The following is a 16169-nucleotide window of genomic DNA, read 5'->3' on the forward strand; positions in this document are numbered from 1 at the left end:
TAACCTAAAACTTGGAGTGAAAGCATCTCACACAATGAAGTATTTATAAATTAAAGTACGGTCTTCAACACAGAGACTTTGCTCACATCATAGAGCAAGCTGTAAAGGGCCCTATAAATAACAAGAGTAAAACCATTGAAACAGAAAAACCAACGGTTTAATCTATATAAACAAACGACAACCACTGAACATCAGCTATTATATCCTGTATTGTAGGGGAAAAACCAAAGGAGTCCGATCATCCGACAAAAATTCCCAAACATAACTTATTTTAAGTTCATATAGCTAGAGAAGAAATATATTGTTTTCCGAATTGCAAGATAAACAATTGAAACAAGAACTGTTTAATAATAACATAAATTTAATATCAATAATACATATTATTGCTCAGACAAATGACAATGTTTGTCATATCATCTCTCACAACTCCTCTGCAACATATGCGCTTCTCATGCAAACGTTCTCTTGTAAAAAATATAACATTTGGTTAAACCATACATAAACATCACATCCATTTAAATGTTTTGCAATAATGTCTTCATTCTCACTCAGGATATAATACATTTTGTGTAGAAATGAACCATTGAAAACAATAGCAGGATTAACATTTTCAAGGGGACATTGCAAAAGTCTGTTAAGATGTGTTGTATATAAAATACAAGACTGAAACTGTGCAAAAGTATATACGATATTCACTATGAAATCTCGGTACGATTTTATTCTTCCATCAGCAAACTTTGTTACCTCGGAGCGCAAGTTTTCAAGCTTTCGAAAAATTCTAATACCAGGTTGGAATTCTTTGTGTCTTGCAGAAAATAAAACGTAACCAATAAGAACGGATTTGATGAAGTTGGTATTAACAGACGGTTCAGCGACCCTTGCCCAGTATGCTGTAATCATCAAAAATAGGCGTGTTTGTTCTAGTTGTCCGCTTGTATTATCAGAAGGTACTGAACAACACAAAGCCGAGCTCAATATTTGGATTCTTACTGCAGACGACATTTCCGGTATATGCAAATCTTTGAGTACTCCTGTAGTGCTTATAATCCCCTTTCTTGAGAATTTCCATAACCTGTCTTTTTTTCGATCATATTCTGTAATGCTGGTTTCAGTTCCTACCAATAAGGCATATATAACCTCTCGAATTGACAGACTGCAATCATGAGAGGAGGTATCATGTGTGCCCTCTAATTGACACTTGAGAATGTTTCTCTTGTGTATTATTGTGTTAATTATAAAGTTTGGAATTTTACCCATGCGGTGATGTTCAATTATCCACTTTCTAATACCGAATGGAAATGGTGGTCGACAGAAACCCTTCCCATTACTTCTATGAATAAGGTCATGAAGGTTATAACTCGTATAGTTTCCAGTTTCTGTATATACCTCTATGGAACGGAAGAGTTTTTCCTCTTCTTTCTTGTCTTCCTTACAGAAATATTGCAACTGTTTTTTCCCTCTTTCAACATCTTTACAGCGTTTTATCCAATATAAAATCTTTCTCGTTGTTATAAAAAAAGGTTCACTAGAACGACGTTCACATGAAGTTTCTAATACATCTGAAGTTATAGCCATACACTCGGGAAGTCTAAAATTATCACTATGGTAGGCTAATTGTAAAGCGTTTGAATTTTTGGGAAAGATATCGTTACCGAGCGCTGTCGCCAATAGCGCCATTTTATGCGTTAAATATGGAAATTTTTTCACTAAGTTCTTATAGAAATATATTTTGATTTCAACTGAGGGTTTTTGATCTCCAGTCAAAATTGATTTAATCGGTAATGAATCAAATGGTATGTAACCGAACTGGACATCAAAGACAAAAAAGTCATTATTAGACGACAACACTGGACATTTTAAATCGTTACTTATTTGTTGTATATCTCTATCAGCTTCAAAATCACTTTTTACGTAGTTGATTCTAAGTTTGTCTAATACATTAATGAAAGTAAGCTTGACAAGAATTGGCATACCTTCGTCTGGTTTTCCAATACGGTGTTTAGTCTTGCCTAATACAATTCCGATTTCCTTGTCATCCATATTAAGAGCTCCACTAAAAACAACAAAAGGTGTTATCCTGCGATTAAGAAGCCATTTAAAAAATATTTCTACTTTTTCTGCGTATTCATTATAATTTCCAATGACATCAATATCTGAATATTGATACAGAAATTGGACTAAACAATGACCGTCGATCACCAGTCCTATGTCTTGAAAGTGTGATATCGTCCAAAAGCTTGGGTTCTTCTTCACAAGATTGTTTATGCTTGGAATTCCCATTCTTCAGCCTACAATACAAACTATAAATAGAAAGTTGTTGATATTTTTTAGAATAGACTGTTCTTACTGTCGTGTAAATCATCATGTTTCCAAAACAACAAATACGGCATACCAGTTGAAGTAAGAGAAACAGCAATGTATCACTGTGTATATATCATCGGCACAGGAAATTGAGTACCAACGTTAACATAGTGGAGAAAAATAAAAATAAAATATTAGCAAGTCAAGAAGTTTATATCATTTCTACCATTCTAACGAGGTGACCTTATGAAAAGATTATAATTCTAATATATTGTGCTTAAAATTTGTATGCCAACAAGTAGCAAACAAAGACAAAACTGTGTGCTGTACTTCAAAACCGCGCACTAGAAACCCAAAAAATGAGATCCATCGCCCTCCGACATCCCGTTGGCAAGATTCTCAACGTTTTTTCATTTTCTTTCCCAGACAAATGTTTATGTTATGATAACGTGGTATCATACATACTTAAATTTTGTCTGGAAAAAGATGGTTTCTTTTTAAAGAATATCTGTAAAAACTAATCCAGTCTAGGTACATGAACCTGCTATACAATATCATGTACGGCATTTTGTTTTCCAACTTGGTCGTTTAAAAAAAATTATGCCATGCTTTTAAAGAAATCGTGCTATAAGTTGAAATACCAAAATATGCATTAATTTCTTATATTTCCGACTTTACATCAGATATGAGATGCAGTCAATTTTAATACATTGAACAAATGAAACATATTTTTCCCAGGCAATTTGTTTTTATGTTACTGTGACTTGACTTTAAGTGTTGCTTTCCACCTATTGTAGTTTATTCAAAATTCTGACCAAATTGTAATTTTTTTTATCAAACGAAACTGTTCATCTGGTCAGACATTTTAACAAACAGCTGTAGAAAAACACAGTCAAGTCGTCAAAGTTCAAGGTGAGGAAATAGAGCATACGAACAATCATACAAGACTTAAAAAATATTGATATCATGAAAATCATTCAAAGAATTCTTTACATATCGATATTTTTAGGGGACATGATTTTTCTCTCGTGATAGATTTTTTTCAGGTAAAAAAACCCTTACAAAAACAAAATATTTCTTAATAACATACAGTGACTAGAAAATAATTACGAAACGCAATGAATAATTCATTTCTCACTTATTTTCAATGCAAACAAGTATTTCGGTCACTTTCATCTAAACAAGGAATTATATAATACATTAAAGATCCAAGAAATTTTAAATTAAACAATTTACATGTACATGTATACATACAAAAAAAAACGCACAAAAGATCAATTTATGTGTTTTATTTAAGAATTGAATGCTTCTTTTTGTAACTTCATTGGGGTGTAAAAGCGTTGACCGAAGTACATTTTGTATGAACATACTAAAAATGTGCGCCAGGTCAACGCTTTTACAACCCTATGGAGTTACAAAAAGAAGCATTTAATACTTACAATTACATTTTTTAGCTATGATCATGAAAACACGAATTTTATAATTGTTTTATTTAATTCACCTGTGCACTTTATTGTGGGACCACCTGTCATCATGAATGAAAAGTTTTATTGAGTGATGCAATTGCTTTAGGAATAACACGTGCTGTGCAGTTAGCCAATCAGAATAACGTATTATGATGAAACATACATCTAATGTAATTATTGAACTTTGAGAATTCACCCTTTCAACGAATTAAAAAACAGTTGTTAGCAGTTACTATATATATATATAAAGACACATGGATATATTTAGAATAATGTGGGTTAAAGTAACAGTGTATGCCTTTTAAAACAGCAACCAATAAGGGTACACAGTGATGACATCTTAATAAAATCAACGGCATATATTTGTTTTGCCATGTATTCCAAATTTCGCTAATTTATAGGCTGGGTACAAACGCGTTGATATGTACGTTTTTGTACACCATTTTTACATCGAGATGACCTTAAGGTCATTCCAATGTATTGCTATCGCCTAAATTTCCTTTATGCAAATTAGTTTTGGGTTTTCAACCGATCTTTAAGAATTATAATAGATTCGCAGACATTATCTAGTGCAAAATAAAATTCCCTATCGCTTGTTCTAAATTCATTTTTTTCAATGGATACCTATAAATATTTATTTTAAAACACAAATTAATAATATGAAAATGTTTGGTCGTTAGATATATATATATATAAAAGTAAAAAAAACATTGATAAAATATCTATGCACACATACCTAAAATGTTTAAAAGCTTGCGGAAGAATATCTCAAGAACGTTTTGCGACACTCCCGGCAAGGACCAGTAACTCTGCAATTGTTTTGCGGGAAAATATGAATGGCCTTTTAGAAAAATCGTTTTTTCACAGTAGAGTATCCAACATGCACTTGCGCTGCACTATTATTAGAATAGTAGAATAGTAGAATAGAATGATATACAAATGGATGAAAATTATATATGCATGTAACTGTTATATTAATATAATATATAACAGCAATCCAGTGTATACTCTGGGATTATTATCATATTAGTATAATAGTCCCAGGTATACTGATTTGTATCACTACAATATAATGTTTTACATGTAGTTATTACGTTGCGGTTGAATTTCCTGTCATTTATTCATTATCTACGCACGAACATGTCTCATAAAAAAATATATCTTTGTACATTAATCACAGTTTCAAGTATAGAGATGTGATCTTTTTCTGTGACATGTGCTTTTGACCATCCACAAGAACTTGCGGTCATCCAATGTTCAGTACTTCAGTACTTTGATTTACCCTTGTTATTAACTATGTTGTTATCAATAACATATTAAATATCAATATATCGTAAGACACTGCACAGAAAACGTTATTTTGCAATTCGCCTTACAGTCAATATTAACAACTTGTTTGGTTTATATTCATTAAAGAAAGAAAAAAAACCACTAGTTAAATAATTGGTCAGATTAGCGTCGGAGGGTAATCGACGGCGAAATTGACTGATACCAAGTGCATCTTTCAAGGACAAGAACTCATATAAGCTGCCAATTTTTAATTCGGGCAAAGTGAATTACTTGTAGATCTTCTTTTACTGTACACTTTTGGTAAGCATTTTTCACCCTATCCATCGTAAATGTCAAACAATCATGGGTTCAATGTCTTGCAAGAGCAGTAACTTCTCTAATGGGCTAATTGGCGATTCGTCGAGCAGTAACTCCAAATGTGTTGACTAATTCTTTTATTCTATAAATTAAGCATGGGAAAAAACCTATACCTATAATGATTGATCATTTATATTCTGCTGGACAATTTTTCACCTTCTTTATTCTAGTTAACAGAAAAAATAACAGAAAATGGCAAAATGCGTCTTTCAAGCGCAATGACTCCTATGATGAGTCAATTGACAATTTTAGAAATGATCATTTTGTAATCTTGGTCTTTGTTGTCATATATAATAGTTTCTTTCTAAGAACCTAAAATTTTTAAAATGGTAAAACAAGGACATTAACACATACAGAAACCACAAAAACGATGGAAATCGTTAGTTAATTATATGGGCAATAACAACTATAAGGAGTCCTCAGAATCTAACAGTTTTTGTCTAAACGGACGGAAGGCTGATCTTGACGTTCTGGACGTGTCTGCCACCGGTTCATGCAATTTTATGTATGTTCATGTAGTAGAGCTGCTCACTATACATGTAATAGATATCACAATAACAGCTCGGTCTCAAATATGCTTGATCACTTACAGTGGCCAACATTAAAATTGAGACGTATACAAACAAGACTAGTGGTATTCTATAAGATCATACACCAACACATAGCAATCTACCCTAAATATCTTCTCGTTAAATCAGACAGTAGAACAAGACATAAACATACCAACCACTTTAAACAAATTCAAACAAATAAAGATTCTTACAAGTTTTCATTTTATCCACATACAATAGTACAATGGAACCTACTACTTCCTACATCAGCAATCCTTTGTACAACAGTCGACGGCTTCAAAGAGCAGATTTCTATATCTGCTCTTTCACAAATATTCTAAAAACTGCATATTAAACATGTACATAGTTTTTCCAAGAAATATACATAGGATAACAATCCACAATTTTGTTTTTAATTAAATCACTGTTATATTTTTACTTTTTTTTTTCTAAGCACCAATGCAATGTAACGTAATATTACTGCAAATTTATTTCTTTTAAATTGTAAATAAGCCACGCATGCAACGGCACGTAATAGTTAAAGTTGTGACTGAGTGCGGAAATATGAAGATAGATAGAGAAAACGGTGTTCAAAATTAGATACTACACTTGCATTTTACCATATGATCTATTTTTAGTCGCGGCAGCAATGACAGGTAGGATAATCTACGGTGGCAGAATGCGGCCATGAAAGAAAAAAAAATTATGTTGTTCCCTCAAGATACTATGTCGTTCCCTCAAGATGCTATGTCGTTCCCACAAGATAGTTATCTCGTTCCCTCAAGATACTATGTCGTTCCCTCAAGATAGTTATCTCGTTCCCTCAAGATATTTATCTCGTTCCCTCAAGATATTTATCTCGTTCCCTCAAGATACTATGTCGTTCCCTCAAGATAGTTATCTTGTTCCCTCAAGATACTATGTCGTTCCCTCAAGATAGTTATTACGTTCCCTCAACATAGCAATACAATTATATTGATTTATTCTTTATTTCCAACTTCGAAACGGTGGAGTAAAGACGTGGAGTTACTTCCAATTCACTTTTTAATCAAATGCGGAACAATGCAAAAACGAGAAATTAAGACCACCGACACGAAACACGGAAAATAAATAAGGGGAAATACGAAGCACGCACATCGAACCAAACACGAGAAAACGAGAAATAAAACACCAAATCACGAAAACACATAAAATGAAAAGGCCGAAAACGTTGCACGAAAATAACCTTTTACCACCCTCTTAGAAAATAAAATTAAAAATGAGCCACAAAATGTTTTATCATCTCCTATTCCTGGATTTCTAATACATCAACCTAACTGTTTGTGTAGTACATGTGCATATGTATGTAATCCGTATCTTCCTTAGATTTAATTTTCAAATATTAAAAGGGTGAAAAATAATTCCTTTTATGTGTATCCATGGCAACATTCTGCATTTATTTACCATAAAATATTGCAAAAAGGGGGTAAACATGCATGTAACATATCCCCCCAAAATTTGGATCAAACTAGAATTTCAATGCTTTTGAGTGATACCTTTTTAGACACTGTTTTCATAAATCTTCCCAATGATCAAATAAAAAATGGGTGTCTTTCGCCTCATTTTTTCGTAAAATCTAATCACAAAGTTCGTGCGACAAAAAGTTGGAAAAAAACATTACAAAAATTGCCAGACCAATGTATGGTATGGACATACAAATACGGACTGTCATACAGAAAACAGCCTATATTACATACATTATATGATCTTGATGTTCATATAAACCCAATACGGAGGCTATTTTAATACTCAGCTATCCAAAAATGAATTTTATTGCACACTAGCTCTTATATTTGAAAAATCCTCAGGGGCCAAAATGCGAAACTACACATCTAACTGTGGAGTGCTACCTTTACTGGGAATCCGGGATCGGGTGTTTTTAAGCTCTGGATTTCGGGATTGACCCTTTCGGATCCGGGAATTGTTTTTTTTTCGGATTACGGGACGTCGAGATTACTTTATTTAAATTCGGGATTTCGAGATTTCGTGTTTTTAAGCCCGGGATTTCTGGATCAGGACACCTCCTATCCCCTCTCAGTTATTCTCTTTAAATACAGAATTATTATATCATTATTATTATGCAAATATTCTACTTTTGGGATCTGGCCACGTCTACAGTTCCGTTTCGAAGGGCGAAATGAATCATATATCAATACAATTTTAAAATCTTGAGGGAACGAGATAACTATCTTGAGGGAACGAGATAACTATCTTGAGGGAACAACATAATATCTTGAGGGAACGACATAGTATCTTGAGGAAACGAGATAACTATCTTGAGGGAACAACATAACATCTTGAGGGAACGACATAGTATCTTGAGGGAACGAGATAACTATCTTGAGGGAACGAGATAACTATCTTGAGGGAACGAGATAACTATCTTGAGGGAACGAGATAACTATCTTGAGGGAACGACATAGTATCTTGAGGGAACGACATAGTATCTTGAGGGAACGAGATAACTATCTTGAGGGAACAACATAACATATTGAGGGAACGACATAGTATCTTGAGGGAATGACATAGCATCTTGAGGGAACGAGATAACTATCTTGAGGGAACAACATAACATCTTGAGGGAACGACATAGTATCTTGAGGGAACGAGATAACTATCTTGAGGGAACGAGATAACTATCTTGAGGGAACGAGATAACTATCTTGAGGGAACGACATAGTATCTTGAGGGAACGACATAGTATCTTGAGGGAACGAGATAACTATCTTGTGGGAACGACATCTGTATCTGTATAATACTGGAAATGAACTCAAAATACTGAGTAAAACTTATCCAGGAAATGTGTGTGCGCCACTGATGTCTAGTCGCGCGATATAACTGCCTTAAAACTTTCCACAGTTTTACAGTTCACGGCAGCATTTGGTAGTAAGTTCCAATCAATGATAGTTTGTGGAAAAAAAGAATGTTTATAAATGTCAGTATTTGCTGATAAAAGTTTTATTTGTTTGACGTTAGAAGTTCTGGATGGTCTAGTATTAAATTCTATGTGATGTTCAGTGGTGATGGCTACCAGGTCGTTCACTATTTTATACAGTAGTACCAGTCGTTGTTCTCGTCTTCGTTCCACAAGAGGTTTCCAACCAAGGTCTTTCATCATGGAGGTGACACTACTAGTACGTCTATAGTCTTTGAAAACAAATCTAGCTGCTCTTCTTTGTATGTTCTCTATGCGATTTATGTCTTTTTGTAGGTATGGGTCCCATACAGTGCCTGAGTAATCTAAGACTGATCGAACTAGCGAGATGTAGGCAGTTTCCTTAAAATGTTTGTTGCAGTGTTTAAGGTTCCGTCTGATGAATCCAAGTGTAGAATTGGCTTTGTTGCAGAATTTGTTTATGTGTGATGACCATTTCAAATTATCGCTAATAATTACACCTAAGTATGGATTTTCATTGACCTGCTCTAATATGTGGTTACTTAGTGTATAACTGTATGTGAGCGGGGACCTGCTACGGTGAATTGACATGACATAGCATTTATACTGGCATTAAAACGCATACCCCAGTCCTTTGCCCAGTTGTCAAGTGAATCTAGATCTTTCTGTATTTGGAGTTGGTCCTGTGGTGTCTCAATGGTATTATACAGAAGACAGTCGTCGGCAAACAGACGTACTTGTGATTTTACACATAGCGGCAAGTCATTAATATGACATAGAAAAAGAAGGGGACCGAGGACAGTTCCTTGGGGCACCCCTGAGTCGACGGAACAAGATGAAGAAAATTCTCCTTCGACGATAACTCGCTGTTGGCGTTGCATTAGGAATGATTTAATCCATGCATTTGTATTACCATCAATTCCATAGTTCTTTAATTTGTGTAGGAGTTTTCGATGAGGCACAGTGTCAAATGCCTTACTAAAGTCCAGTATGGTTAAATCAATTTGCTTCTTGGCATCAAAGGATTTCATGCTGTCATGCATAGTAATTAGAAGTTGACTTTCGCAGGAATGGCCACTACGGAAACCATGTTGAAGTGAGGTAAGTATATTGTGTGCTTCCAGGTGTTTCAGGATGTGCTTGCAAACTATGTGTTCAAGGAGTTTGCAGCAAACACAGGTAAGTGATACAGGTCGGTAATTTGCCGCTGTATGTCTATCTCCTTTTTTAAATATTGGACTGATGTTAGCGTTTCTCCAGTCAGATGGAAGAGTACCTGAGTCTAGACTGAGCTGGAATATGTGACTCATTACTGGTGCTAATTCAATTGAGCACAGTTTTAATACTTTATTTGCGATGCCGTCTGGTCCACTAGCTTTGCTGATGTTTAAGTTTCTCAATAGTTTTTCTACTCCTTGTACTTCGATGTTGATGTTTTTCATACTTGGGTATTTTGATTCATGGGTCTGTGGTAGTTGATCTGATGCGTTTTCCTTGGTGAAGACCGACTTAAATTGGTCGTTTAGTAATTCTGCCTTGGATTTGCTGTCCTGATGTAAAATTCCATTTTTTTTAATTCCAGCTACACCTATATTGTCAGTACGTTTGGACTTTATGTATCGCCAAAAAGGTTTACTATTGCCTTCCGCCAAAGCTGCATCTAGGATTGTGTTGACATACTGCCAGTGAGCTTGTCGTACAGCTTTTTGTGTAGCTCTTTTATGTTGTTTGAATTTTGCCCAGTCGTCTGGCTTTCCTGTGTGTTTAGCTTTCTGAAATAGTTTGTGTTTTCTCCTAATTTTCTTTTTTACGCTGTTTGATAGCCAAGGTAGACTATGTCTCTTATTTGTTATTTTCCTTGGTACATTAAGGTTGAGTGTTGTTTCTATACCGTTTTTAAGGTTGGTCCACTTATCTTCAACAGAGGTGTTACTATTGATGATGTCAGCGCCAAATTTTATAATGTCAGCTTTGATCTCCTTCCATTTTGCTTTCTTATAAACATATATTTCTCTTGGTTTTGGTTTATTATACTGCGGTTTTAGGTCAGTATCAAGAACAATCATGTTGTGGTCTGATATTCCAGGTAGTGTGTTACATGACTTTACAAGACTTGGATGGTTTGTGAGAAATAGGTCAAGGATGTTGTTTTCCCGGCTTGGTTTTAGTTGTAGTTGTTCCATACCAAACTCTTCAATTAATTCAAGTAGTTCTTGGTGATGTTATACTTGTGCTTTTCCAGTTTTGACTGTGTTGTTGTTCCAGTCAATATGCGGAAGATTAAAGTCTCCTGCAAGTATAATAGGTTTATCTTTGCTGTTTTCACTCACATTTAGTACTGATGTTTTGAGGTTATGCAGTGCGTCTATGCTTGCATTTGGTGGACGGTAGTAGGAACCAATTATGACTGATTTGGTCTTTGTTTGTATTTCTGCCCATTGTAGTTCACAATCGTTTTCACTGTTTTCAACTGCGGAAGTAGTGAATTTATCATGGACTGCAATGAATACACCTCCCCCGTTTTTATTTCTGTCCTTGCGAAAAACATTTTTGTTGTACCCATTTGGAAAGATTTCTGCAGTTCGGTGTTCGTTTGCTAACCAAGATTCGCACCCTATGATGACATCAGGTTTTATGTATTCAACGCTTTCGTTTAGTTCTGATCGTTTATTTCTGATGCTTTGACAGTTTGTCATAAGGATTCTGAGGTTTTGTTGTTTATGTTCTAGGCCACTGATTGATTTTGATTTTGAGGCTCTTGATGATGATTCTTCAGATGTGCTACTAAGTATTCTTGGTTTTGGACTACTAAATACTGATGGACTGAATGAAGAGTCAATTGATGGTATTGTTGACATAGAGTCTGTGGACAGTAATGATGATACTGAACTGAGTATGCTAAATTGATTTGATGTTTCTAGTTCATAAGAATGGTATGTGAAGCTCCCCACATTTTGGGTACTACATTTACAGCATATCCAAGACACATTAATATTTTGTATGTTACATAGTTTAGAGGCACTAAGTTCCAGACAGTCTGAGTGATACCAAATGCTACACTCATTACAACATATTGCATGTTTGTGTTCCCAAGTAACTGGCACTTCACAATATCCACATGGATATATAGACGGGCCTGGGTTTAATTGGACATCTCCCGCAAGTAGGATACATATAAGTGTAAAGTTTGTCCACGCAGAAGACGGTGATTTAGGTAACATTTCAATACCATGATTTAGATTGGAGTTTTGTTTGAGGACATAGCTGATCATAAGTGTTGAACATTGTGTTCGTAAGGAATATCTCACAAATGGATAGGAATGTTGAGAGTTCAATTCATTAATTTTGAAGACTGATAAACATATAGAGACGTTGACGATTTTCAAGATTGCCGCCATCTTTTGTTTTGTTTACGATTACCTGGCAACCAACCCCACTGTGTTTTGACGTTTAAAAGAACATCGTTGGAATTTTCAAACGAATAAATATATATAAATTATAAATATGTAAGGTCTGATGAGTTTTGTGGTTTTGTTACACTTCAAAATCTGTTTTTGATGCAATTTTTCTCGGAGCTCTTCAAGGTAGATGTTTCCTTCGCGCATGCGCACACACAGTTTCATAGCACCTTGCATCATAGCATCTTGAGGGAACGACATAGTATCTTGAGGGAACAACATATTTTTTTTTCTTTCATGGCCGCATTCTGCCACCGTAATAATCAGCCTTATTAAAAAAAACCCACCTAAATAACTTGGATAAGTTCGGTTCAATTTGGCCCAGTAGTACTCAATTGAGTTTTTATAAAATTTAACGGACGACAACAGACGACCGACGATAAACAGTGTAATAAGAGAAAAGTTCACACTCGCCCTTTGAGTCAGTGAGCGAGTAAGTGAGTTAAAAACAACCATCTTACCTAAACTTTCACATTATTTTCTTTACGGTCATAAAACAGGTATATTTGGATCAAATGCTTGAAGTGTTTCATGACATGTCAATGCGATAAGGAACATATTAGGTTGTTGTCAAGGAAGAATCAAGCTCATGGTTCTATTTCACAAAACCTTGACGTCGCAATCAATACAAATTTTGACATATGAAAAGGTTGACTGATCATCTATATTTAATGCTGATTTCAATGAAAAGAATCAATTACATAATTTTGTATTTGTATGTTTAAAATCATAGAATTAAAATACAGTAAACAAAATAAAATATAGAAATTGAATTCGAATGTACCATGTGTACATTTTTGTTTAGTGAAATCGAAAATCGAAATCAAAAAACGAAAACTCTTTTGATTTCCATTTTGGTTTTGGAAAGATCAAAAACGAAAAATGAAAACACTTTTGTTTTTCATTTTGGTTTTTGAGAAATCATTTGATCATTGGATTGATACTGTTATGTTTTGACTAAGTTTTAATTTATATTTCATTTGACCTTACATTGTTGAAATTTTTGTCAAAGTTTTCTTTTCTTGCAGATTTGTGTGTGGTGCATATTATTTATGTTTAGCAAACAGGTTTATCTTTCAGCTACCAGGCAAGAATATTCACCCCAACCCCGAAAATCAAATGGTAGTCATCTTCTAAACATGACCAATATACTTTGTTCATCCATCAAATAAAGTTTATTCGGGATTTTTTATATTTTAGATAATTCAAAACGAAAGTTCCTTATCAAATGGTAAAAAAGATCTCAATCACACCAAACGAAGTGATAACAACTGTGACAGTCATACTCCTGACTTGGTATGTACAGTCATTTTCTTATGTAGATAATGGGGGAATAAATGGACAAAAAAACAAGGCGTAGAAGATATACTAAAAACTACGTTTTATTATTTATATGTACAAAAAAGTTGTCAAGGAAGTCAATACATATAAAAAAAAAAAGATGAGATATAATTGCCAATGAGACGACTCTCCACAAGAGACCAAAATGACACAGAAATAAACAACTACAGGTCACCGTACGGCCTTCAACAATGAGCAAAGCCCATACAGGATAGTCAGCTTTAAACGGTCTCAAAATGAAAATGTAAAACAATTCAAACGAGAAAACTAACGGCCTTATTTATCTAGGACATTAAACAAAGCCGACAATAAACTGAGATGTGATATTGATAACTTTTATGATGGATTATCAGGCAGAAAAAAATGTCAGACCGAAAGAAGTCAACCTCCTCTATCCACTTCCCAAAAAAACGCAAGTGAATAGTTGGAGCTTGCTTTAGCTAGAGTAAAGGGTTATTTGACTGTCAGTTGATCTCAATGGAGAACACGGCTTTGGAAAAGTTTCATTCAAACTTCCGCGTAGTATTTATGTGATACCATCGATCAGCACATTTGTATTACACACATGTATGTTTTTTTTCGTATTTATACTGACACTGATCATATTGCATTTTATAAAATAAATACTCCTTACATGAAGTGAAAGGAAAATCCAGAGAACCCTTAATATTTTTGCATCCAAAGAAAAAAGCCAAACTTTTAGTATGCAGTTCTCCGACGTTTGAAGCAAGTACATTTACTCAAAATCGTGTTTTCCAGTAATACTCAGGATCAAGAAAGGCTTTACATGTAGAGTATTGTGAACATCCTGAAAAATACGTATTAAAACTTACATTTTCTTCTATATTCCATTCAAAACATCATCATTGATGATAAAACACAGTTGGCAGAATTTCAAATGATTCAGAAGCGTACAATTGTAAATGAATTACATTTGTTAGTTTAATATATGATAAACTTACCTAGTATTATAAAGTTAGAGTGTTACGTGTATTTTTTATCTTAATGCGTAGATACAATCATTTCCTTGACATACATATTATACAATAAAACTACGATGCACTACTTAATATCGTATGGATATCTTCAATGAATCTCTTTCAATGTGTACATAAACCGAATTCCGGAAAATTGTAAAAATTAATTTCCCGAAAATGCAAGTCAATGTCTCGCAATTATCTCCCCTTCAGCTGATTCACGTTTTAAAATATAAATCAAGCAGAAAAGGAAAATAAGTGGCACGGGGAGTGATTTGATTTTTGTGTACATTGATCCTGTGTCGCTAGCTATGTTGTTCGGGTAAATTTTAATGTTTAACTTAAAAACGGGAGAGGGGTATGTTCTTATCCCAAATTAACGGGGTGGGGGAAAAGGGGGGGGGGGGGGGGATAATCTTGGCAAGCTAGGCAAGCAGATGACAAAAGAATATTCTGAATCCAAATTTCCCCAATACCTTATAGTGTTAAATATTGGAAAAAATAAATTGATTGATAGCGTTGAAAAACTAAGAAAATATAAGTTTGCGGTGATTTTTTTCTGACCTTACCACTCCCTTTTGAATGAATTTAAGATCAGTTAAATATACCGAGGTAATCTATCATTTGGTAGTTGTTTATAGTATGTCTATTGTTGATTTTCGATTTTGAAGTTTGAAGTCACTAATTAATAATGTGCACTGTTTCTATTATCTTATTATAATGGAAAAATCTCGAGTTTATAATGGGTCTTTTATCTACTGAAACTTTTATTGACACAATTAAAATCAAACTTTGAAATCTAGTCAAGATGTGGATCACAGATTGTTTGCGTGATACCTGTGAAATGTATACATGTATGAATTTTGATTTTACTATATATGAAACTGAAAGTTTAAATGGGTCATGGTTTTCACAAAACTGCAATACATAATTATATAAAAGTGTCTATAAATAGAATCACGTAACATACAAATCTATTTTAAAAGTGTAGATTCATCAGTAAGAAGATTAACACAATTACACAAATACAATCATACATTGCCTATCAAAGTAATTTTAACAGCTCTTTTAGTATGTAAATATTATAATATAAGTAAAATACTAAAAATGCGATAAAATTAAGCGCACTAACAGTGTAGTTAATAGACAACACACCTTCGTCGAACATGCATCTACAGCTCATTGTACATGAATGCTGCCGCCTTGTAAAAACTTCAAAGTTTGGATGAACTCAACATGCTCAAGATATTTTATTTATATACAAAATTGTGGTTGAAGTTTGCCATGTTTGCAACGCCCATTGACCAATATTACAGTGATGTAGAAAACGATGTATGATTAATTAGAATTTACATTTCATGTATATTGTCTCACTTTTTTTTATTAAACCTATCAGGTTTTTAAGTATGGAACTTGGTGGATTTGAAAGTTTTCTCTCGTTCTCGCCTTGGTGTCCCGCTCAGTGTTCACCTCTATGATTTGGAAAGTAACAT

General features: G+C 34.1%; 1 protein-coding gene across 2 annotated transcripts; it reads right to left on the reverse strand.

Moving 5' to 3' along the window:
• Positions 1 to 328: 328 nt before the first annotated feature.
• LOC139523400 (single-strand DNA endonuclease ASTE1-like) lies at positions 329 to 14941 on the reverse strand. 2 transcript variants are annotated; one of them, XM_071317424.1, is made up of 2 exons: positions 14662 to 14941; positions 329 to 2288 (listed from the first exon to the last, which is right to left on the reverse strand). In XM_071317424.1, exon 2 carries the CDS (start codon positions 2278 to 2280, stop codon positions 421 to 423), a length of 1860 nt encoding a protein of 619 aa, XP_071173525.1. In that variant the 5' UTR covers positions 2281 to 2288; positions 14662 to 14941; the 3' UTR covers positions 329 to 420. The 2 variants fall into 2 exon arrangements, with proteins under 2 accessions (XP_071173525.1, XP_071173526.1); XM_071317425.1 differs by having other exon boundaries at positions 14533 to 14662.
• Positions 14942 to 16169: the final 1228 nt, after the last annotated feature.

This window comes from Mytilus edulis, chromosome 5 (assembly GCF_963676685.1).
Source record: "Mytilus edulis chromosome 5, xbMytEdul2.2, whole genome shotgun sequence".
Classification (NCBI taxonomy): Eukaryota; Metazoa; Mollusca; class Bivalvia; order Mytilida; family Mytilidae; genus Mytilus; species Mytilus edulis.